Source organism: Drosophila subobscura, chromosome U (assembly GCF_008121235.1).
Source record: "Drosophila subobscura isolate 14011-0131.10 chromosome U, UCBerk_Dsub_1.0, whole genome shotgun sequence".
NCBI lineage: Eukaryota > Metazoa > Arthropoda > Insecta > Diptera > Drosophilidae > Drosophila > Drosophila subobscura.
Window position 1 is genome coordinate 8,913,610 of NC_048534.1, and position 24,570 is coordinate 8,938,179.

General features: G+C 39.8%; 1 protein-coding gene across 9 annotated transcripts; it reads right to left on the reverse strand.

The window, feature by feature from the left end:
- On the reverse strand, window positions 1-23,210 carry LOC117900007 (voltage-dependent calcium channel type D subunit alpha-1). Of its 9 annotated transcripts, XM_034810190.1 has the most exons (34): window positions 23,084-23,209; window positions 21,661-22,072; window positions 20,515-21,253; window positions 17,860-19,181; window positions 17,565-17,784; window positions 17,274-17,379; window positions 16,900-17,039; window positions 16,593-16,699; window positions 15,975-16,127; window positions 15,348-15,529; window positions 14,768-15,287; window positions 14,480-14,705; window positions 14,209-14,419; window positions 13,933-14,142; window positions 13,747-13,865; window positions 13,628-13,686; window positions 12,479-12,596; window positions 11,927-12,056; window positions 11,593-11,759; window positions 11,414-11,501; window positions 10,702-10,809; window positions 8,527-8,634; window positions 7,560-7,612; window positions 7,348-7,494; window positions 6,804-7,275; window positions 6,663-6,746; window positions 6,536-6,598; window positions 6,292-6,480; window positions 5,980-6,228; window positions 5,265-5,924; window positions 4,719-5,170; window positions 4,181-4,221; window positions 1,041-1,171; window positions 1-971 (listed from the first exon to the last, which is right to left on the reverse strand). In XM_034810190.1, the coding sequence occupies exons 2-34, from the start codon at window positions 21,668-21,670 to the stop codon at window positions 468-470; spliced, it is 8,088 nt and encodes a 2,695-aa protein (XP_034666081.1). In that variant the 5' UTR covers window positions 21,671-22,072; window positions 23,084-23,209; the 3' UTR covers window positions 1-467. The 9 variants fall into 9 exon arrangements, 8 of the variants coding, with proteins under 8 accessions (XP_034666081.1, XP_034666077.1, XP_034666079.1 ...); XM_034810186.1 differs by lacking the exon at window positions 10,702-10,809; XM_034810188.1 differs by lacking the exons at window positions 10,702-10,809; window positions 12,479-12,596 and adding an exon at window positions 13,226-13,337.
- Between the last annotated feature and the right edge of the window lie 1,360 nt (window positions 23,211-24,570).

The following is a 24,570-nucleotide window of genomic DNA, read 5'->3' on the forward strand; positions in this document are numbered from 1 at the left end:
GTTTCCCCATTTGGGTTTTTAATTTTTTGCTAATTACAAGTTAGACATTATCAGTTTGTGGGTTTCCTTTTTTTTGGTTTTCTTTTCTAAAAAATATACATATTTTGACCATATACATTTCATGTTGTTCAGTTTAGCCTGGTTTTGGTTTCATTATAGGACGACAAGCCCACGATATATGCACATACAAATGTACATACATACATATGTATGTACTTTATTAAAAGGCAAAAACAACAATCATATACAATTACAGTTGGTTTTGTTTCTTTATACAAGTTTTACAAATTGGTTTGTGTGGCCGCTTCCTCATTTGAGAGCAATTCCTTTTGAACAGTTCCCGATTCTATGACTAAAATGTTTTTTTTCCTTCTAAAAATTATACATACAAAAACTACATATTCCATTTCACATTTCTAAAATTCCATGAAGAAGACTTTTTGTATGTGTGGGTTACAATGTTTATGCTATGAGGAGAAGTTCTGATTCCCTGGACCACGTTGTGGCGATTTCTGCTGCTGCTGGTTGGCTGCTGACATGTTCGTTTGGCTATTTGTAGTCAAATTATTTGAATTTTGGCCAAGCTGTTGCTTGTTGTTGTTGTTCGTGTTCGTTATAGTGGCAACACGTCTCAGACGATTGTCTGGTATCGGTGGTGACTGTAGTGTTCCCGAATATGGTTGATGCTGGGGCGAGAGCGAGGACGGTCCACTGCCACTGCCGCCAAAGGCATTGCGTATGCTGCTGCTTCCACCACCTCCACCAACACCGGCAGCTCCACTTGCCGAGCCTCCGAATATGCTTCCAGTGCTGCTGCCAATGAGACTCAATGAATGCTCGTTGGACAGTATCTGATGAGCGGCCAGATTCATTTCCTCCGGCGTCATGTCTAGAGCCTCCCGCATCTCCCGAGCAGCCGTGCCAACAAATTCGGAATCACAATATTTCCCCAGTCCCTCAGCGGCGAGTACCTATAGCGAGAGGCGTTCGCATTATTTAAAGAACACTTAAGACATTTCCTTGCTCTACTAGACACTTACCCCTCCAATCAATGACTCGGCCAGGCCGTTCATTTCAGATGAAGTTGGTAAACGACGCTGATCGTAGGGACTAGCTGGGGTCGATTGGATCATGCGCTCGTGGCCAGGAATAGCACCATTGGGTGCGTAGACTAAATGAGCACACAACAAGAAGGGAACAGAGAGAGAATTATAAGAGATTCGTTTGGAAAATGGTCAGTTGTTTGGGTTATACGATTATAGAAATTATATTTATACATGGCTTGATGATCTGTACTGCTACTTGCTAGGGCTATTCTAAGAATAAATGTCTGTGTGATAACTATTGTGTGATTTTCCTTACCGTTGTGGCTATTTTTTCTACAATTGTATTTAGACAAGAATTTTAAAAAGTATCTACCAGATTATACAAATATCACTCTTTACTCTAGACCTAATTTGTTTGAGACTATCTGCACTATGAAATTAATTTGGTAATTTATGAACTCTGAAAATTCGGGAAACATACCGGATTGTCTTCTAACTAATTTAAATTAGACATTCAAAGGATAGATTATAAGGAAGCTGACTATTATATTTGTTTTTTCTTGTTTAATATTTCGCAGACTATTTGCAGACTCTAACCCTAGATAATTCTTTTCTCTACTTTTTCTATACTTGATCCTATGATTACCATGAAATATTCGCCAGAGTGATCATCAAGCATATACGATACAAGTATCTTAGGTTCTATATGTTTATAACTACATTTTTATTGGTTGGTAGCATTCTTTAATACAAATATGTACACGATATCCATTAATCGTCATTCCTTTTTAATAAGCACTATAACTATGTTAACTCTTATAAGCACAATATGGTACAAAAACAAAAGTTAGGTCAACTAAAGCAAGCAACAATCGCTAGATATGTATAAGCATAACGTAATGCACTCCAGATACAATAATACTAAGGCAATGGGTTCTATGAACAAGGCAAGCGAAGTGTCTAAGCATTTTTTGTGTGATAATATCTCTGTTTATGTATGTATTTGATGGGCATTGGGTTCAGTATCACTCGGGGCCTCCAAAACATAAACAAAAATGCGACGACAAGACAACATTGAAGGACAATAGTAAATTTTGGAATAGAATTGCTCACAGAAATTGGCATGTCAAGCAAACATACATATGTAGGTATATTTTACGTTTAACAAAAATAATGAGAGAGACAACGTTCAGATCTCGGCATGGTAAAAACGATCTACATATGTGGTATTTGGTGTTGGGTTAGTATTGGGTAAATGTGGCTCATTTGACCGCAAGGCACACACAACAAACACACACTTTCAATATATGTAGTACATGATAGGGCTAGATCGGGCCATGGCCAAGGCTTTTGAGTATGTGGGAACAACACACAGCTTTGTTATATATATAAATATATTTATATATATAGAATAGATAGACATCGATATCGGGCTTTGGTTTTATGGTTTTTAATTACGTTCATTGTTGCTGTTGTTGCGTGTTAAACGATTGTTGTAGTTGTTAACGATGTTTCTGGTTGTTGTTGATGTAGGTTGTTGTTCTGGTTGTAGGTGTTACGAGTATGTCATTGATCCACTCATTTTGTCAGTTATCAGAGAACTCTCAATTCGATCACACAAAATAACATATTCTTTACCGATTTGGGAATGCATCGTTACTGTTTTCTCATTTAAAACTTAACCAAAGTAATATAACAAAAATAGGTTCTTAGGAACGATTTCCGTGGGATTATTTTGGGGTGGGATGGGAAACCATTTGTGTGTTATTTTTTTGTTTCGCTTCGAACTCTTCGGACACTCATCCAGCAAGTATATCTCAGTGTTCGAAGCTCAGCACTCGGTGGTCTTTAAACTCGAATCACTTATGCTATAATAAAGATTTGTATAAGAAAGAGTTATGCAAAAACGAATTACTTCAACAAACAGATTTAGCTGAATTGATAATGATAATTGTTTGTTTTAATCTAAGTTTTGTTCATTTAGGTTTTTCGTTTTTGGCATCGCTTTGAGCACGATGATGGGTTTTGATGAGCTCATTTTTTTAATAAATGTCACTGATTTTCTCAATCATGTTCGTTAGTTTGTAATCAACAAAAGGAGCCACATACGCTTTGGTTAAATGTGTAAAATTATTTAGAAGGATTACATTTTAGTATGGAAAAGTATGGGTGTGTTTGAAATCCGGGAATGGAACTTTTCTTTTTGTAGTTCTTAGGTTTTAATTTATAGAAGTTAAATTAAATGTTTTTTTAGTTCATTCTCTCATGGTAGATAGTAATTGGATATGTGTTAAAATGTTGTCTTGTGTATTTTTCTAGATTTTAACTATGTTTTTGTTCCAATTTATAGTATGAGTGGCAGCAAAAGCGTTTCTACTTTGTATCTGTAAGAGTAAGCTGGGCCTTAATTTGTGTAACTAAACTACAACTTTTTACTACGATCATTAATTTGTAGATAAATATGTGTATATATGTATATATAGATGTGTTATCCACAATGCCGCGTCTGCATTTTAATCTATTCATTTGTACTACCAGTGTTATGACGATACATTTCTCAATAGATTTGAATGCATTAGTTTTGTTTGCGATGAACAAACAGCCAAGAAAATAGAACGAGCACATTGAAAACGAAACAGTTTCCTTGTAGTCTTATCCGTTTAGCTTATGATGTTGCATTTGATTGATATTATTTGTAACATTTGGCATGCCGCAGGCAGTAACAAATCTTAGAACTCAGTGGGCAAGAGACTGTACATAATTTGATTTGCAATGTGTTGTAATGGAATGCAGCAGCTACGAAATGGGCTGTAAACAAATTAAAATATAATTTAAGGAATAACTTAGAGGGGAGTTCAATTCAGTTTGTTTCTTCTTTGACTGTTTAAATGGTCGAATTTTTAGGGGAATAAAAAAAAGTAACAAATTTAGTCGGAATTAATATCAGAATTTTGTTCAATGAATAGGGAAATAGGGGAAACGAAACAAAATACATATAAGAAAACATTAAACAATGTTGGTTAATAAATTGTTGTGCAATTTAATTGTTGCTTTGTAGATGCTGCTGTGGTTCATTGTTATGTTTTTTGTTTTGTTTTATTTTATTATTGCAATTTGCAGCATTTTAGGCTTACCATTGTTATATGGATGCAATAAAATACCACGATTGCGGTTGCTGAAATTAATGTTCGGGGATTGAGTAAAAGTTTGGTTTATGTTTCTCTTTTTTTTCTCAATGAATGCAGTTTGTTTTTTGTTTTTTCCTTCTATGGTTCTTTAAATCCGCTAGTTTATATGTAATAAATATGGATTTATAGGTACGAGTACGGTATATTGTGATTGCATCTAGGTGTGCTAAGTCAACTAGGTAAAAACTCTTTTTTTGTTGGGGCCAAGTAGTTAGACCTGGCTTGGCTCCTTTTGTCCATTACAAACTTTAAGGCACTCTTCACACTAGGTGACAAATCAAAATGCCACTAAAGAAAATACGTATGTAAGTTCGGTAAACGAAATATGGATCAACCCACTAAACAGCAAGCCATAGTAACAAGAAGTATCGAATGGAGCTTCGTGTGTGAACGGGTACTTCGGCTAAGTGAAAACCAAAAGAGCAAACTCCAACATTGGCCTAATGAACGCGCCGCCTCGATCGGCATCCCCCCGCATACTTACTCATAAGAAATCGCATTGGCCTCGGGTGGCAGGGTGCCGGCCACTGTGGCCGCTCCCATGCCCATCCCGCCAGCTCCGGCTCCAGCCCCGTTTTTGGCCAGGGGCCGCATCGAGATGCTCTCGCCGAAGGTGCGCAGCTCTCCCCCACTGCTCGCGCCGTGCAGCTCGTCCTGGAGCTTACCGGCGGCCGCCATTCGTGCCTGCATGATGTTCCGTGTGATGTGGTTAACACCATCCGCAACACTCCGGTTCAGGCTGTCGTACAGATAGTCCCCGCTGGCGGGATCGGAGCCCAGCACCAAGGTGCTGCCGCCAACTCCTACGGCCGCCGAAGCGGAGCCGCCGATCGTCAGGGCTCCGTTGCTCTGGGTGGCCTTGACACTGCGCCGGAAGGTTCCATTGCCGTGACGGCGAATAGAGGACCACACGCTGCCAAAGAGCGTGTGGTGGCGCTGCAAAAAGGGACATCGAAGACGGTTAAATCTGCTCTGAGGTTTGGTGAGGGAAATGCGGTTCCCCTTCGCAAGACGGAATATAATGACTTACGCGATGCATTGGCTCAGGCTCTTCGGCCAACTCATCCAGGTTGCCGGATATGGCACGTTTGAGAGCCGGCGACACTTCGTGTAGGGTACGCAGACCAGCCTGCAAGGTGACCGTATTGCTGTCGGGGTGACCCTCCTTACCCTCCTGCTCCTTGCGCTTCTTGAAGCGTCGGAAGTAGTCCTGTATCAGATACGTGGCATAGAACTTGCCCACCGTCACCTCATCGTCGTTGCCCGGCGGGGGAACGACCTGATCCAAAAGCTTTGGATTGGTCCGCTTCCAGATCTGCTTGATGGTGGCCCGCAACTCCGAATTACAATCGTCAATGTTGCCCTCAGTCTTGATGCTCAACGAGGTGCGAACGACCGCGAAAAGGGTGGCGTTGAAGAGAACAGTGCCGTCCGAGTTGAGGGGCATGTTCATGGACACCAAACGCTTGCAGGCCATGCGATGTGGACAGAGCTTACCGAAGCCCAGCGGTGGGGATATCTTTCGCAGCAATGTGACAACGTCAAGATGCTTGATCCGACCCTTGGCATCCGGATCGTATTCGCTCCATAGGCGAATAAACTCGTCCAAGTGATGGGGGCCCAGAATGGACCAATCTCGTGTGAGATAGTCAAAGTTATCCATAATGACGGCCACAAACAGATTTATGATCTACAAAGCAAAACAATCAGTCAGTTGTACGAACAGAAATAAGCAATCGTCTTACCAAGAATGAGCAGAGTACATAGAAAGATATAAAGTAGGGATAGGCTATGGATGAGCCGCATTGCTCTCCCGGCGTATCCGAGTTCATGTCACACTTGACGTCCGGCTGCGCCGAACAGGACATCATGATATCCTGCCAAGCCTCGCCAGTGGCCGAACGGAACAGCACGAGAACCGCCTGTTGGAACGTCTGGAAGTTGTTGTTGTGTGAAATGGAGTTCCCTCCATCTAACGCTATTTTACCAAAGACCTGAGACCACAAAATGCATTAGAAAGTGGACAGAGAGCTAGAGATTTGATGTAAGAGACTCACCTGCATGCCCACAACCGCATAGATAAAGAAGAGAAGTACTATAAGTAGAGCTACGTAGGGCAGCGCCTGAAATGATTTAATGAAGGTCCAAAGCAACGTTCGTATACCTTCGCCCTTGCTGAGAAGCTTAACCAAGCGCATCACTCGAAACAGGCGGAAGAAGTTGATGGAAATCAAATTGGAACCAGCCTGAAACAAGAATTAATTTGAAAATCTACATAAAAGTGCCCTAGCAACAACTTACCGCCTTAGCCTTGGACTTGCAGCCCTCGACAATATCACAAGCCGCTTGAGAAGTATCTTTGCTCTGTCAAGAGGTATAAATAAAAGTTAATTCATCAAGTTGGACATTATTAGATGATTTTACGAACCTTTATTTCAGAGTAAACGATGTCGATGAAACTGCCCAAAACGATAATGAAATCAAAAACGTTCCAGGCATCCCCAAAGTAATTCTGCAAAAGCACAGTAAAGACAGACTTTCAAAAAATATAATTGTTTTTTCATCATACCTTGAATCGGAAAGCCGCCAATTTAAAGACAAATTCCAGTGCAAACACTGCCGTAAATATCATGTTTAAGGCGTCTAAAAGCTCCGTATACCATAGCGGTTGATTATAGAATTTCATGGCCAGTGTGACTGTATTTATCATGATCAGTATGAATATGGTGTACTCAAATGACGAAGATGTCACGAACCACCACACCTTATACTGTATCCCGTGCTTGGGTATATAGCGCCGCACGGGCTTCGCCTTCAGTGCGAATTCTATACAATTTCGCTGGTTCTTATCCAGATCACAGTTCTTGTATTCCTGTTCACCCTCATTTTGGAAAGTGACAATAACGAAACCGACGAATATGTTCACCATAAAGAAGGCAATTATGATAATATAGATTATATAATAGGCAGCAACAATGGGACGGAAATTGTGTATTGGGCCGCCGTCTTCTTGATTCGAATCAATCGAGACATACAGTAAGCTGAAATGGCAAGAAAGATGAAAGGTTATGAACTGTCCAGATGATGTGACAGTTTAAGTTCTACAAACGCACCCTGGCCAGCCCTCGAATGTAGACACTGTGAAGAGAGTCAACATTCCCTTGGCTACATCGTCGAAATGAAATCGATTATTGGTCCATTCACGTTCCCTGAGACGCGGTTTGTGGACATCTCCATCGTCATAGACCAGATAAGTGCCACTGCAAGGAGCTCATAATGTGTTTATCTCATCTAAGATTGATTATGAAGGTTCTGTAATACTTACAAGCATTCCTCTTGTGTCATTTTGGAGCCATCAGAACATTTGAAAAATTTCCCCTAAACACGTTTTAAAATGGGGAAATACGAATGGTTTTTTTGGGAGGCGGGGGAAGAGTTTATAATAAATATATTAAAAGACCGGCATGGAAAATGGCAAAGTTATGATAAAATCTGAGGGCGAAGAAAGTCCAACTTGAAGTAATCTTCGGTTGAGCTTACTTTCCCAGAGATGACGAACATTACAACTGCTTTACGGTAGGGTCTATCGACTAAAGCCTAATTCAAATATATTATGCAGCAATATACGATAGACTATCTAGCTATCAATATACGATCAATATCAATGTATGTACATACATATACGAGGTGTTTTATATGCAAACACATTTACATACACTGCCCAAAATGGGGCGGACGACAACAGTATTAGTTTCGTGGACGCACAATATATACAGACAGGACATCAAACAAAATGTTATTGTGTTGGAACTGGGTTTAAGTACATGGGAATATTTAAACAGAATATTACTATATTACATTGGGTTAGCAGGGAGCTAGCTAACGTAACTTTTGCTCTGGGGTTAGTTTCGGTAAGCAAGAACTGATAACTAGCCTTGGTTAAATTGTAGAGTTTCTTTGGGTTACCAAAAATGTTGCAAAGCGTAGATAAGAGAAGATAATTGACGTAGGCTTTGTCATACGAAAAGTTTTTCAAAATCTTGGTGTAACTTTGCCTTCTGTGAGAACATTGAGAATATTTACCTTTCAATCGAACTACCCAGTAAACCCTAGACACAAATATCGAGATGGAAGAGTAAGTACGACAAAATTCAAAGCACACATTGATTAAGCAGCAGTTCTGATATTTTATTTATAGCTTTCCTTTTTTTTTTAAATAGAAGCACACACTTAAAGCCGACTCTAGATACCCTTCACCACTGACTATTCACATATAATTCAAATGAAATTACCTTAAAGAGTTGTACTCCAATAACCGCAAACATGAATTGCAACAAATATGTAACCAACATGATATTACCAATGGTTTTGATTGCGACTACCACGCACTTGACCACATACTGTAGAAGTAGTTTCGTTTTTTGTTTTTTTTTTTTTAGTGTAGGCCAAATTATTTTAGGTGTATGTGGGGGTATATAATTATTTTATTTCATTATTTTTCAATTCAATTTTGCGTGTGGAAGGACAGCATCAATAATGGGTTTTTGTTTTTTTTTTTTTTTGTTTTTGGTGGCCACATTTTGATTAGGGGAATCAAATGGTTGTAAATAGTTAGGCCGGTAATAAACAACGACATTATTTCGATTGGTTGGCAAAATTCAATTCAAATCAACCGAAGCACGTACGAAGAGAGGAAAAAAGAAGAAAAATATGTTTGTAATATCGAGGGATCAATTTGCGATGGGTTTTTGTTGGCTATAAAATCATTCGATTTAATCGATTATACAATTAATACCAAGTTCAAAATATAGACGGAAAGAGACAACTAAATAAAATTAAAATTAAAATAATAATAAAAACAATATGAAAATAAAAATGTGTCTAGGCCACATTTTTTTTGTTTTAATCGGAAAAAAAGGAGTTTTAATATAAGCAGAAAAATGTATTAGTATCTTTGACTGGGGAATCCTTGATGAATCCACTTGAACGAACGATTTGATTTTATAGTTTTAGTGTAATCTGTTTCACTGTGAAGCGGTTCACGTAGCTATGCCTTTTCATAAAGTTTACTGTGGATTCATTCTGGCATTCCGATTACGGATTTAGAGAGGCCATGTTACTAATGATGTCCACCACTTGACGGAAACTTAATGGATTCTGTACACCAGGGAACTGTTTGGGTTGCCTTGATGCTAGGGTGCAAGGTTGGTTTGCTGCTTTGATGCTGGAGAAAAATCTCAATAAGTATAAACATGGTGCGAAATATGTTGCGTGGGTGTGATTGTGCTTATGATTTTTATCGAAATATAACTAGGTGTAAATACTAGTTGCTTTGTTGGATTTAGACGTATACAAACGCGGAAAATGGGTGTGGAATATATTTTAATATTACAAATAGGGAAAGATATATGTGTACTGGTTTTGTCATTCGTGTGAGTTGTGTTAGGTTCGGTGTGATGGTTTACACTCTCTCTTTAGTGCCTCGATAATATTAAACTCATGTAAATTAAATCCCTCAGATAAAAAAATTACAACATAGTATGTGGTACCATGATTTCACTCATTGGTTTTAACATTTGTTGACAAGTTTCTCGCTTCCTTAGCTAGAATATATATTTTATTGGATACTCTTTTCGGGGATTATGCGGCGCATTAATAAGCAATACTAGGCAGAAGATACTCGTATTTGTAGTATTTACATTCACTTCTTGAATAATATTTTCATTTTAATAATATTAGCTATTAGTAATAACGAAATTTCTGTACAAAAATTAGTCAGTAAACTTTGTAAACAATACCAAAAAATACGAAAATAAAACAATTTATGAAAACACAATTAGTTAATGCAAACTCAATGGGAAAACTATTTTTGAACAACATATTTATGTATATATTTAATATGTTAGGATATTTGTTGGTGGTTGCTTGTATGTGCACTCACAAAATAAATGAAATTTATACAATTTTTGTTGTTTAACATATGGACTAACTAAGCCTATTCACAATTTAGTCTAGCTAAAATATCTTAAAGTAAGTCTCTAGATTTATTGAAGTTCTTTGAATTCTTTTAGGGTAGATCACATGCATCGACTTCAATCGCAGATTTATACAATGAATTTCTTAGTTTATATCTTGGACTTTGAGGATCTTAAACAGCTTGTATTTAATACCCTTGAAAAAATTCGATATTCTTAATCTTTATTGACATCTTCCGTGTGCGAAAGTCTAGACAGAATCTAGATGCATTAATAAAATTCAAAAGAAAACTATATTCGTTTTGAAATGCCATTTTTTGGCATTCCCATGAAATTCTCAACTCTCGAGGTTACATACAAGGGTATTAACATCTTCGGCATGCCGCAGCTTGTTTTCTAGCCTTTCTTATAACTCTTAATCTTTAGACTAATGAAATACAAAAAAAAAAAATGCAGAAAAAAACTAGGTCGAACTTAAAACGAAAATCATACCTTAAACAACTGGACTCCTATCACGGCAAACATGAATTGCAGTAGGCATGTGACGAGCACAATATTTCCGATAGTCTTAACAGCGACTATGACACACTGAACAACATGCTGTATGTGATACGACGATATATATTGTTGCATTATTATTTTATTGAATGTATTACAAGGTACTAATATTGGGTAGGTTTTTAAAGCTTTGGATATTCTTCTGCGCGCACAGCTTGAATCGGGTTTTAGTATCAACAGTTATACATAGTTTAAACTATGCCCAAGCCACGCCCATACATTTCTATTCCACGCCCATTTTCGTTAGGTGTTAAGAGCATTGCTCAAATGTTTGCAGTGTATAATTCAATAACAAGAATCATCAGTTTTCGTTTACTTATAACTTTTATATCGGTGCACCCTACACCCAGCATTTCAAGGTTTTTCGGTTGGTATTCGCATAATCTAGAGTTGATTGTGGGCCCCCCACCACTACTTTGTGGCTGTTTTATTCGACCAAAATTTGTAAAAGCTTCTTATTTGTTAGAAAATAAAAATTGTATTTTTTGTGGGGTGGTTTGTGTATAAAGAAAAATCAAAAATAATATTACATGAATTAAAACAAAAAATGTAGAAAAAAGTATAACAATTTGTAATTGAAGCATTGAATCGAGTTTGAGAAAATTAAGAGGGAGTATGAGTAGGACGAATTTAAATGGGGTCTTACCTTGAGACCTTTGGCACGATTAATGGCTCTGAGTGGCCTTAGAACACGGAGCACACGAAGAATTTTCACGACTGAGATCGCATTCGAACTGCAGTTGAAATCGATGTTATAGTTTATGTTCCAGAAGTAAAATTATATCACAACTACTGGGTGAGAGTAGTGTTTTGATTATTGTTTACCTGGATACTAGGGATATCAATGAGACACAGACCACAAGTAAATCTAAAAGATTAAATGCGGATCTGCAAAAGGCTCCGTCGTGTAAAACGAAGCCGTATGAAATCAATTTCAGAATCAGTTCTATTGTGAAAACTGCCGTGAAAAAATAATCAAATTTATTGAGTACCTGCAAAAACAAACGAACAGTGAAGGACATCGAATGAAAAGTGTTGCTAAAATACGAGTACGCACTGAACAGTAACGCTCTCAACTCTAGTTAAGTCTCAATCACAACTTACAGTTATCGTTTATCAATTGGAGTTTCTTTAATGGGTCGGTACGGGAGCTACTTACTTTATTCAGATCGTCGTTTGCCCTCAGGGGGTTCTCTGCGGCCAACATGGCTGAGGAAAACATAATGCAACATAGAATAATGTTGCCGAAATTGCTGTGGTTACAGAGCCAATGGCAGAAGACGCGAAATCTGTATAGGAACAATTACAAAGGAGTTTATTATCGGTTTGATACAACATCTATACATTAAAAACCAATAAAACAAATAATATAACAAATGAAAACGTACTCGTACGAGCTGATTACAGGACATGCAGTTAGAGATCACCAAAGACAAGTTAGAAAATAAAAATATATAAAGCAAGGAGGCGACAAATCTATTCAAAATTCAAAATTTCTAAAGACTAATACATCTAGGCGCCAGATTACATACAAGATCTTTTGCTTAAGTACTTGGGACAATACACAAAACGAGGTTAAGCAAAAAGAGAACTACACAATTATATATAGCACACACACGCACATGGAACACGCACATACACAAAAAACTAGATCATCATTCGTGGGAATTCTGGTCGATTGACGTGGAAATTATAACTAAAACATAAAAACCTGTTCGTTTGTGAGAAAAGAAAGAATGATGTGCCCGGCGGTATGGGTACGATTTTCGTGGCCGTATTAACCTCAGACATACGACGTGGGCGTGCTGTAATCATGCCTTCTTCGTCCACTATATTTGCAATTAAAATTTTATCATATATTATGTATACATATATATGTATGCCAATTTGGAAAAAAATAATAAACACATTTATGAGAATTTGGCAACGAGATCTGAAATAATTCTTATACTCTTAAAATATATTTAACAAACTACGCTACAAATGTCTTAAAATTAAGCTAAAGGTTTTTTAAAATATAGCATATACATTTACTATTGGAGTAACATTTCTGTGCTTAAAAATAAAATTATAGTTCAGAAAAAAATGGTTTAAGGATATTCGACTTAAATTAAATGCAAAATGCAAAAGAAAAAAAAATAAAAACATTTGTAATAAAAATAAGGAAACAAATTCCAGTCGAGTGTAAAACACTCAATAACAGATCAGTTATATTAATATAATTATATACAGCCTCAAAATGCTTTACAGTTCGATGGGAGTTTGTAATTTGATTTTCTGTCACATGCAAACAACGAACAGCTGAACCAGAGTGCAAAACAATGTCAATAATTAAGGTTCTTAAATAATAATAATAAAAAAAAAAATAATAAAAGTTCTTAAACTTCAATCACAAGACAAATGAACCAAATCAAAGAGTGTGTTGTAGCTGTTGACTGTCAATCAGTGATTGATTTACCTGTTTGTGTGGCTGAAAATGAAAAATGCACTACCGCGCGGCATGGGCTTTTTAGTCTTCTTCATGCTGACTTCGGATAAACGTCGGGGTCGTGCAGTGACATGTGCTGATACTTCGGAATGGGAGTCTTTCGATTAATAATTGAGTGTGTGAAGGTGTTTGTTGATTCGTTTTGTTGTTGTGTTTTTGTTCAGTGTAGTGGTTTCCAAACAAAATAGCAGCAGAAGATGAGAGGCGTCGGCAGCAAAAGTTTTAAGGAATATTTTTGGTTCGTTTTCTTGTTAGTTTTCAGTACTTTTCTAGGCATAAGCTTAAGGTACTTAAAATCTACGTTCACACCATAGAGTAATCTTAGTCTAGTCTTAGTCGAAAATGGAAATGAATCAACAGTAGAGAACATACCTTCTTCCTCTTCCTCGCACATTTCACGCACTTCATCATCTGAGAGTGTTTCGTGGTCCCTGAAGTACAACAAGAAATGAATCCATCAAAATGATATGTTTTAGGGATCGTGCACTTACATTTTATCCTCATCCATTTCGTTGTTTTCCATATCTATATCAATGCTAAGATGCTCATCATCCTCTCCATCAATGGTCGGAGTCGGACTGTGGGATTTCTTCAGAGCCGGATCTTCATGCTAGAGGAATCAAGCTCAGATTTAAATACTTATAATTTATAACTAAAAACCTTCATTATAGACTTACAGGCTCCTCCTCTTTTTCCACCTCGGACAACGAGTCGGCATCAGCTAAGTTATCGACAGCAATGGCCAAGAACACGTTCAGCAATATATAATTACCGCATATGAACAAGATGATAAAGTAGACACAGGCCAAGGCACCATAGGAGGAGACACCGCCATAGGCATTAATGCCCACATACATCACGGCATTCCAATCCTCACCAGTCATGATCTGAAATGAAGTTTGGATAAAAATAAAGGAACTTCTACATCAATGGGGTTTAGTTTTGAGCCCTACCTGAAATACTGTGAGCAGACTCTGCCAAAAGCAATCGAAATTCATTCGATACTTTTCCTCTTTGCCATCAAAATTAAATTTACCGCCAAAAACTTGCATGCCCAGCAAAGCGAATATCACAATAAACAGGAAGAGCAGTAACAAAAGCGAAGCAATTGATTGTATCGAGTTCAAAAGGGAAGCAACGAGATTTGATAAAGACCGCCAGTATCTGCAAGGAGAGAAAGCGTTGTGGTGAATATGTACACGAGGTAATTATGTATATGCTTACTTGGTTACTTTGAAGACGCGCAGGAGACGGACACAACGCAGCACGGAGACACCCAACGGCGGCATCATACCCGTGTTTGTGAGCAGCGTCTCCGAAATGCTGCCAATCACGACAAAGCAGTCAAAGCGATTGAACAGCGAAACGAAGTAGCCCTGAAAGCCCAGACTGTACATTTTCAACAGCATTTCGCAGGTGAAGAGGCCAATGAAGACAACGTTTGTATATTCTGAAATTAGACGGAGTTCAGTGCTGAAATACGAGAACGAGTAGCAGGAGATTGAGCCTCACCTTGAAAGTTGTCCAGCCAATCCATTTGCTGATAATGCTCCGTGGCCAAGACGCCTGTGTTGAGAAACACCAGAACAATGATCAGCCAATAGAAGGCTTGGGATTTGACGGCTTTACGACAGGCACGACGCATTCGCCTATTGACTCGGTCGAAGTCCTTCTTCATTTTGCGCCATCGGGACTCAGTCATTTGGACTTCGGGCATCTCCTCTCCCAGATTCTCTGTGGAATCCATTTCGTTCGACTGCTTCACCTTGCCATCTTGAATGAGGCCGCCCACAGCATCCGGCTCGATATCCTCGGCCTGGGTGATCCAGTCGAGATAGCCACGAAGATCCTCTTCAATCTGCTGCTTCTCGCGCAGCTTTTGGAAGTCTCCGCGGTTCTTGGCCTTGTTACGCTCCTTGGAGAACTCACCGGACAACACACCAAGAATCAAGTTCATCACAAAAAACGCACCCAGAATGACCATCGAAATGAAGTACATCCACTGCCAGTCGCTGCCCATGGAATCTTGGATCTATGGAAGAAGTTGCAAATAATATAACTAAGATCAAGATAAAACTAGGCAGGCACTTACGCTGTAGAGAACATCAGTCCAACCTTCGAGGGTGACGCACTGGAACACCGTCAACATGGCTAATCCAAAGTTGTCGAAATTGGTAATGCCTTGGTTGGGCCCATCCCAGCCACCGTAGCACTTCATGCCCTCCGGACACGTATAGCCTACGCCACAGGGCCGGATTTCATCCTCGTATTCACCTAGATTTCATTTTGGATCCATTTGGATTGTTTTTTTTAGGTTTTATGCATTAGTGATTGAATGGAATGGAATGCGATGGGATCAGATAATGATGGTGTCATTGATGCCATTGGGGTTTCTTGTGGTGTGTTTGTGGCGGAATATGCCGCATCTTTGGCATACTTATATTTGTCCCAACATTTATAATCTTCAATAGCTCTACTAGCTGGTAGATAAGTAAGGAACAGGCAACTAGTGTTATATCAACGTGTATTTCTGACTTGTTGTGTGTAGGTGTAATTGTGGAATGACTGCCCTGGAATTCCTTTGAGAACTCATCTTCCAGTAATAGAGCTTTTGGACGTTGATTTTGTAATGCGACATATCTGGTAGCATTCAAGACAATTGAATGATATTCGTACAACGTATGAAAGTCGTACGATGCGATGACTCGATTCTTCTTACCTGTGATCTCATCGCGACAAGCCTTGTGCAATTTACCGGAGAACAACTCGAGGCCAATGATCGCGTAGATTATTATTACGAATATGACCAGGAGGGCAATGTGAAATAAGGGCACCATGGCCTTTAAAATTGAATTTAGCACAACCTGTAGACCTGTATAGAATAGCGTTATGAATAGCCAATATTCGGTTTGATGCAACTTAGTTGGATTAGCGGCTTTTCAAAAATTTAGTGCATACACAAAGGTGGAAAACGCGGCACAGAAAATGGTAGTTCGACTGATACATTTCTAGCTCAGGAGAACAATAGTAATTTGCAATTTGGTAATTTAAATGATTCTTAATCAGTTTAGTCATAAGGAAGAAAGAAAAAGGAATTAGCTCTAAGACTGTGAGCTTAATTATTGGAATAATTGAATCTCATACTTGAGATTAGCATAATTACGGAATTCTGATAACATCGAGCTTATGTATATTATTTATAGGATGACTTATACACTTCTGTGCCACTCTTCAACTACGAATCGATCCGTAGTTATTCGCAAATCGCTCCTACTAAGCCGGTGAATTTTGTATTTTATTTATAGCTCATATTTTGTCAGATGCATTCAGCTCTTACTTGGTACACCCGATACGAGTCGCAACGGACGCAGCACACGAAAGGCACGCAATGCCTTCACATCGAAAGCATCCTTCATCAAATGGGAGAGTGCCGTACTTATCGCTCTGTAAAAATGTGTGGCATACAAAGTTCATACGTGTCTCAGTTTTGATTTACTTTTGTTTGGTAATTTCGAATATTTTGGTCTTTCTGATTGGCTCGATTTCGATTAATTGGATATAAGGTAACATAGAAAATGGTTAAAACGAGGCCAGAGAGGGCCTAGGCGCTCTGCGCTTTTAACTGGAATATTTTGTATGCTTACCCTATAACTACAATTGTAAAATCTAATAAATTCCATCCATTTCTTAGATATGCACCATTATGTAACATAAAACCATATGCTACAATTTTCATAACACATTCCGCTGTGAATATAACTAGGAATACATATTCAACTTTTTCCTGTTATTGTGTTTTTTGTGGGGTTTTGTGGGTTTTCGGGAGGGATTGGAGTTTGGAGTTGGTATTCGGGGAATCGGGTTTTCGTATTGTTGATTTGGATATGTGAGTTGTATGCATGAGGCGGATATAAAAGATACATAAAAGAAATGCATATTGATTAATATTCCGTAATATTGTATTGATAAGTAGATTATATAATTTCTGCCACTGTTATTGTCCAATGGAACTACTCACCAAGGTTTGATTCGTCACATTCGAATCGCTGCCCGGATAAGGCGTGTAAACGGCCAAGGCAACACAGTTGGCAAAAATGGTTAATAAAATAAGGAACTCAAATGGTCTAGCGAGGTGAATGAGTTAAGGAAAGTCTCAGGCTGAGAATAGCTGTTTCTTGTAATTGCGAACCAGTTCAAAGTAAAGTGTGTAGATCGAATTTTCTACTCTGAAATGTTGCATAGTTTTGCATGTTCTGTCTACAACTATTCCTTGGAACTGGTTTGTTAGGGTTGGTTTATAAAAGGATACTTCCACTCTACAATGCGTATGCACATGGCTCGCAGTGGATTCTTTACGCTGAGGCAGAATAGCGCTCGCTGCGGCCGATCTGGCTGCGGCTTGCCACGACGCTGTGGCCTCTTCTGGCCGGCAGCGGCGGCATTAGCTTTTTGGCCACCAGCGCCGCTGGGTCCAATTGTTGTGCCGTTCATGGTTTCCGGAATGTTTGCAATGCCCATGGAATCAATGCCTGTCGGAATAAGGAACGAATTTATAATTTTGCATTTTTAATGCTCGAATAGATATTCCTCATGCAAAGACTCACCCATGATGGTGTTGCCGCCTCCGAGATCCGTTTCGGCGCCATCATATCGCGCCGAGTGGGAGGCATCGCCACCGCCGGCGGCTCCGCCATTGCCGTTCGGCGTGAAGCCGCCACCGGAAGCGCCACGCTCAAAGTCCATGATGTTGAAGAATTTGCCGGCACCGCCTCCGAAGTTGTCAATCAGCTCCGCTGAGCTGGAATAGAATGGGGAGAAGGCCTGGGTGTCGTCCTCCTCCTCCTCGTAGTACTCGTCGACGTCGTCGTCGTCTTCGTCACCTTCAACGTCGCCGTCCTGCTCCTCCTCCTCCTCGTCGTCGTCGTCGTCGTTATGGGCCAGCTGCTCCTGCTCATCAATATCAATGGTTGTGCCCTCTGGCTCGTCGTCGTCCACCTCTTCGTCGTCGTAGAACTCTTCAGCGTCGTCGTCCTCCTCGGTGATCCTACATGTCCTCCTGATGGAGGGCCGGTTGCGCGTATTTTTCCTTACAACCACATCGGCATTGTCATCCACATCGCCGACATCCTCGAGTGAATCATTGTTGCCACTGGCCCGTACGATCCGCACACCATCATCCGCATCCTGGCGACGCTCGCTAAAGCTCTCACAGTCGGTGATCCCTCCGGCTCCGCCCAAGGACTGGTCCTGGTCCTCCTTGGCAGCGGCAACCGCCGCGACAATCGCCGCTGTCCTTAGGGTTTGCGAGCTGAGATCCGGTTGGTTGGGATCGTCGTCGTCGTCGTCCTGGCAGTCGTCGTCCCCAATGAAACTGCTAACGTCCCCGACCCCGAAGCCGTGTAATGTGCTGTTGTCCCCAGTGATGTCGCAGTTGCAGCTATTGCTGCTGCTGCTGTCCCCTCCAACGGCACTGTAGCTGCTGTCCTCGTCCCGGCCGCCGCTGCTAAAGCTGCTATTGGTGCTACCCGCACTTGTGACACTATTTTGTGGCTGCTGCTGCCACGAAGATGCCGAGGCAGCCGCTGATTGAGCTGCCGCGACAAGGGCCTCTTCCGGCGTCAGCCGCTGACTGCTTCCTCCTGGGGCACTGGCGCCTCCTCCCGCTCCTGCGCAGGATGCACAGCTTGACTTCCGTCGCTTGCTGCCGTTCGCCGAGGCACTGCCCCCCTGATTTGGTCCCGATCCGCCTGGTGCCTCCCCGTTCCCGTTGCCGTTTTTGTGGCGACGCTGCTTAAAGTCGAGCTTGTAGGTGCTATTGTTGACTATTTGGCTGGTGACCGTGCTGAGCGCAAGTTCGCTGTTGCTTGGTCTCTTATTTGTGCTGCTCGGCTGGCTGGAGTCGTCAGGAACCTCAAGCGCACTGCAACTGTAATTAGGAAATAAATTATTAGAGATCATCATTGAATAAAACAATTTTAATATACATTTGGATGCACTTGCCATTGACTACTTAATTATAAAATAAGGAAAACTATCTTTTCGTGGAGTACACCATATATTCTGTTCCATTAATAAAGAAAAAGATTCACACCTATCCATTCGCGAAGCCTACGTTGTCTCCTTGGTACATGCCCTTGGTACACAGTGAAAAGAAAATGATAATAAAAGTAAAATGATAATAGTGGTACGATAACTCATATCAAATGTGAAACCAGTTAAATAATAGTAAATTATTCTCTATGATCATTGCGATCCCTAGACAAAACAGATACGATCAAGGGAGAATTGCAGTCGCGACAGCAGAACGCAAAGAAAGACCGACAGAGAGCAACTCAAGTGGAAAGCGAAAAGGAGATCTTCGAAAAAGACGCCGAGAGTGTTTTAATCTACCCTCCTACATTAAAGGTTGTGATGAGAGAGAGCAGACGAAGAACGAAGGATAAATTCAAGTTCTTGTAACATTTACTTTTGTATTTAATCAATTATTAAACTTTACTTCTAATGTTTAATCTAAGCCCGCGCATATATTTACATATGTATATGGGTGCAAATGGACATATTAATCGGCTGAACACTGAAAAAACAGCTGCTCTCTGCGCATTGCAAAATCATAACTGTAAGATAACCATTGTCTGCGGCGCCGTAGACAATGGTTATCTTACAGTTATGATTTTGCAATGCGCAGAGAGCAGCTGTTTTTATCATACGAGTATGTCTGTATTCAACCCACGCTCATCATTGCAGAAGAACACGCGATCATCTCACTTCTTTGATCGTCTTTGAGTGTCACGTTACTCCTCGTTTATTCTTAGAGAAAATGTACAGAAAATAGTGAGACATTAGCTACCACTCTCACTGTGAATTCAAAGGGGCTCTTAAAGTTCTGACCATTTAAAATATTATACCCACATGCTTTAAAGCTGCTTTAAAAAATAATAATACATTAAAGATATTATAATCAAAAAATAAAAATGCACCTTTCGTACGTTTGAACTTAAGTTTGAAAAAGTTGAATTATTCATGCGAATACATTCCCAAAACAAAAGGTCATTTATGGACACATTTAAGAGCACATCATTATGGAGCACAGGGATACACGACAACGATGTACAACACAGAGTTACGAAAGCTATACGATATTTGGGGGTCTGGATCTAACTTACTATGCCCTAGAGCGCCTAGTTGGTTCCAAATAATCAAACTCTTGCATTGCATTGTAAATGAATTTCTTTTCGTGCTCCCGCTGGAGCTGCATATACCTTTGTTGCAGCACCGAAGGTGTGCCTGCTCCCGATGGCGACGTTCCAGATGGAGAAGCTCCTGCTGATGTTGTCTTAATGGGCACAGGCAGCGTTATCGTCGGCGAGCGATGCTGGTGATGATGCTCGGGCTTCACAATAACCACCTCCAAATCACTTTTTGCTGCTGCCGATTTGCGATTGTATTTCCGACTGCCTCGCGTCGGCGTCTCGGCCTTAAGATATCGCCTGGAGGTGGCCGGAGATGTAGGTGACGGCTTTCTCTCAATGACCAAGGTGTTATCATCATAGGCTATGCAGTTGACCAGCTCTCCGCCACCCATCACGTTTGTAGTGGCTGTCGACGATGTGGCCTCATCTCGTTGGTCATAAAGTTTTGCCTCCTTTTGTCTCTGGAACTGCAACTGTCGTCGCCGTTGGGAGGAGGATGTGGTCGTAGTTAAGGCTCCTCCACTTCTCGGGCTTATGGTGGGCTCGATTGTGGTCGCTGGCTGTTGGTTCTTGGTCGGGCATGATTCATCAATGACGACAACACTGACTGGTTGTGTATCTTTGCTGGCTTCCCTACCCTTCTCCGTAGATTTATCCCTATCCTTATCGTTATCGTTATTGTATTTATGATTTAGCTTATTATTCGAGCTAGAACTATCCAAGGCATCGTAGTTGTTAGTTGGTTGCTGTTGCTTTTGCTCTTTAGGCTGCTGTTGCTGTGTCAGTGAGGCATGCTCCTTATGATCTCCTGTTGGATTTTAATTATGGTTTCCATTGAAGTGATGTGAAGTTGAAAAGGAGATTTTGTTAGTAAGGCAATGGATACTTTTAATATTAATATTTGGGTATAATGATGAGTAGGATGAAGAAGAGGATTAAAATAAAGGATGAAAATGATTCAATATTAATTTGATTGAATGAATCATTCAAATTTAAAATATACAAAGCAAAATCTTAATAATCGTAACTAATTTTTCATTTGTTAATTTCGATTATTAGTTTGTTTTTGTACTTTTGTTCTAGATAAATAATTGGATAATAATAATCGATCAACAAAATAGCTCGCTTGCTTAAGCGCATGATGAATGATGATGGGAATTAATAAAAATGGATGTTATTAATTAAAGATGGGCAGTGTTCGTGTTCGCCTAGTACCTGTATTCATATTTGAAGTTTCCTTCAGGCGCTCAATATGGATTTGGCTTTCATTCAAAATGCACTTCGAATAACTATTGTGGTCTAGAAACGTGTTAGCCAAGTGCCGGAATGCGGGCAGCGAGAGAGGGCCACATCGAGGGCATCAACAGGTGTGTTTGGTCTCAGACACAGATACAAAACACGCACTAATACACAGCCAAGTACTCTCTCACACGTATTTACACTGAGGATAGCTTTTAATATTGTTTAGCAAAAGAATATGTTTTGCCATTCAATTGTAGAATTTTGACGGCGGTGTTTGAATTAATATTTGTAAGACTTATTGGCTAATGATTTTGGACGATTTTAAAGCGACGGTTTGTAAAATTTGGCATTTATGAAAGTCTGCGTTTGAGGGTTAGTTGTAGATCTATGGAAGGTGGATTTTATTATTGGAATATTATTAGGCCTTTGACTTCGTTCTATCGTTTGCTTTTAGCACATTTTATTGGATTTCGTTTAATTCCAGTTGAGTAAACAGACAACGAATTTCCATTAGCATTGATAACTTATCATTCATTGGGGTCTCGCTATATATAAACCCTTGACACATATACACAGGGAGCATGTTTGCGTGAGTACATCCATCTGTGTGTGTGTGTGTGTGTGTGTGTGTGTTCGCGTGTGTGGGAGAGCAGGCACCAAAACAAAAACCCACGCAATGTTTACATTTTCCCTTGGAGTCTTTGTGGCATGCAACTGTCAGATGGGCAATTAACTCTCAGAGAATGGAAGAGCGGGAGCAACTTCTCTCTTGTCATCGTTTCGCTCTTTAAAGCTCTCTCTGGCCGTGCAGCAAAGCTCATTGGCCTTTGCAGCAAACAAAATAAAAGTTTCACCAAAGTGTCACAATGGCATTTAAATATATATTTTTCTCTTCCTGAGTGGGGCACTGGGGAATGCGAGTACGCACTCGTCACTGATTAATATGGGTAAATGTAACACATCAGATGTTTGAAAGATGGTTAGAAGTCTGCTTCTAGGATAGGTTTAGACTGTGTGAAAACGGCTTGCAAGGGAATGAGGTCAAGAGCTCGCGTTTGGCACTAAAACTAATTTGCTCATTAGCTTTTGATGGCCCGCCTGGGAAATGCTTTAAGCATACTTTTGTGCGTCGCCTCTTTGTTGGCTACTTCAAAAATGACTCTTGCTTATCTGATGAAGTTTAGGGGGCCATGAGCTGACCGATTGACCTACCCAGGCATATGTAATAACCCACACACACAATTTGCACACACAAAGAAATGGATACCAGACAACACACATTCAGGAAAATTCACACATGTGTGAAAACTTTTAAAGACGCACTGCGAAGAAAAGGGAAAGCATTTTTTGGCACGCTTCTGGTGCTTCCGTTTCACTGCTACACTTTGCAATTTACCCACAAATATCACTAGATATAACACTATCCGTTTTGTGGTATCAATTTCTTCGATTTTCTTTTCTTTTATGTATTTTATTTTACTATTTTTCTCACACGCGACCAACAGCAACGTGAACGAGTTTAGGGAATCAGCCACAAAAGCACACTGTGCAGGAATTGTTAGCTTTTCGCAGAGGCAACCACGAACGTGTTGACATTTGCCAAAGCTTTCAAGAAGAGCTTACGTTCCAGGCTTTGTTAGCTTATCGATTGATTAGGGGCTATTGAAGGTTGTGAAATTAGATATTCTCTTGCTTCTGTGTGGACTCTAATGTATCCAAGTTCAGTTTTGAATGAATGGGTTCTAACGGAATCAATATTTAGTCCTGGCTTTCCTTATAGTCCGGAACAAGTTTACGGAAAATGTAAGCCCCAAAGAATCGAATTTAGAACAAAGTTTGATAGATACTCTACACATAAGATCTACTGATTAAGTGGAATAACGATAAATAAACTAAATTCTTTTAGTTAAAAAGGTGTAGTAAATATACAAAAAGATTTCATGAATGACTCATTTAGTTAAGTGCAGATATAACCCTGTTCCCTGAAATGGTTCTCAATAAACTAAACTGAAATGGGGATAACCCAATATTTATGGTTGGCCCCAGAAAATTTGTTTACCCAATGAGATCGGAATGGAAATTGTTTTCGTTTAATGAAAACATGAGCGGCCATTCACGTTTTACTTATTTTTATTTAGGGGCTATTCTGTTTACTCTCAGCGTCGCTCCCTTTACATATTTTAAACAAAAGATGGTGCTGTCGATCGGAGAGGAGAGAAAGATTGGGCTGAGTGTCTTCATCCCGCTTGCACTCGCATTTGTTGTCAGACAGCTGATTAGGTAGAGCGCATGCCCACACATAGATTTTGACAGCTGAAGAGAGATCGGGAGAGAAACGTGCACTGACATAGAGAGAGCCGGTCGAGAGAGTGAATTTCAAATGTAGAAAATTAGTTCTGTCGTCTTTATGGGCATTTTCTTTTCGCCGATTTCCCTCTGGGAAAATTCACTTGATGAGCAGCGGCCTGAGTCATCGCGAAATATGTTCTGACGCTTGGCCATACAGAAGCACCATTTATAATCTAAATTCAATTCTTTTCGCCCCTGGGTGTGTTCCTCGATGAGGTATACAACTTGGCTAATGATAGGTATATGTATGGATATCCGGTTGGAAGTCTCACGTTGATTTGTTGATATTTTGGAAAATAAATGTTCACAAATTGTCATATCGTTTTGTCATTTGGTAAACTTTCAGTTTTAAGAAAACATTTCCAGATACATATTTCTTTGAAACAAATTGTTACTTATTGATTGGATGTTTCTTTTTCTGTTTTTATAGATAGCCATATTATTTGATTACCGGTTTTATGATTTGTTTATTTCGCTACCCAGTTCTATTGAGTTTGAGAAAATATTTGAATACACTTTTTTTGCAGTGTAAAC

What these genes read in the sequence shown, in the direction of transcription:
- LOC117900007 (XM_034810190.1), bottom strand. An exon ending in TTGTCGCGATGAGATCACAG is followed by an intron (nt 15,530 to 15,974) that starts GTAAGAAGAATC and finishes AATGAAATCTAG; the next exon opens with GTGAATACGAGGATGAAATC. An exon ending in GTGCGAGGAAGAGGAAGAAG is followed by an intron (nt 12,597 to 13,627) that starts GTATGTTCTCTA and finishes TTGCAAATATAG; the next exon opens with TGGACGAAGAAGGCATGATT.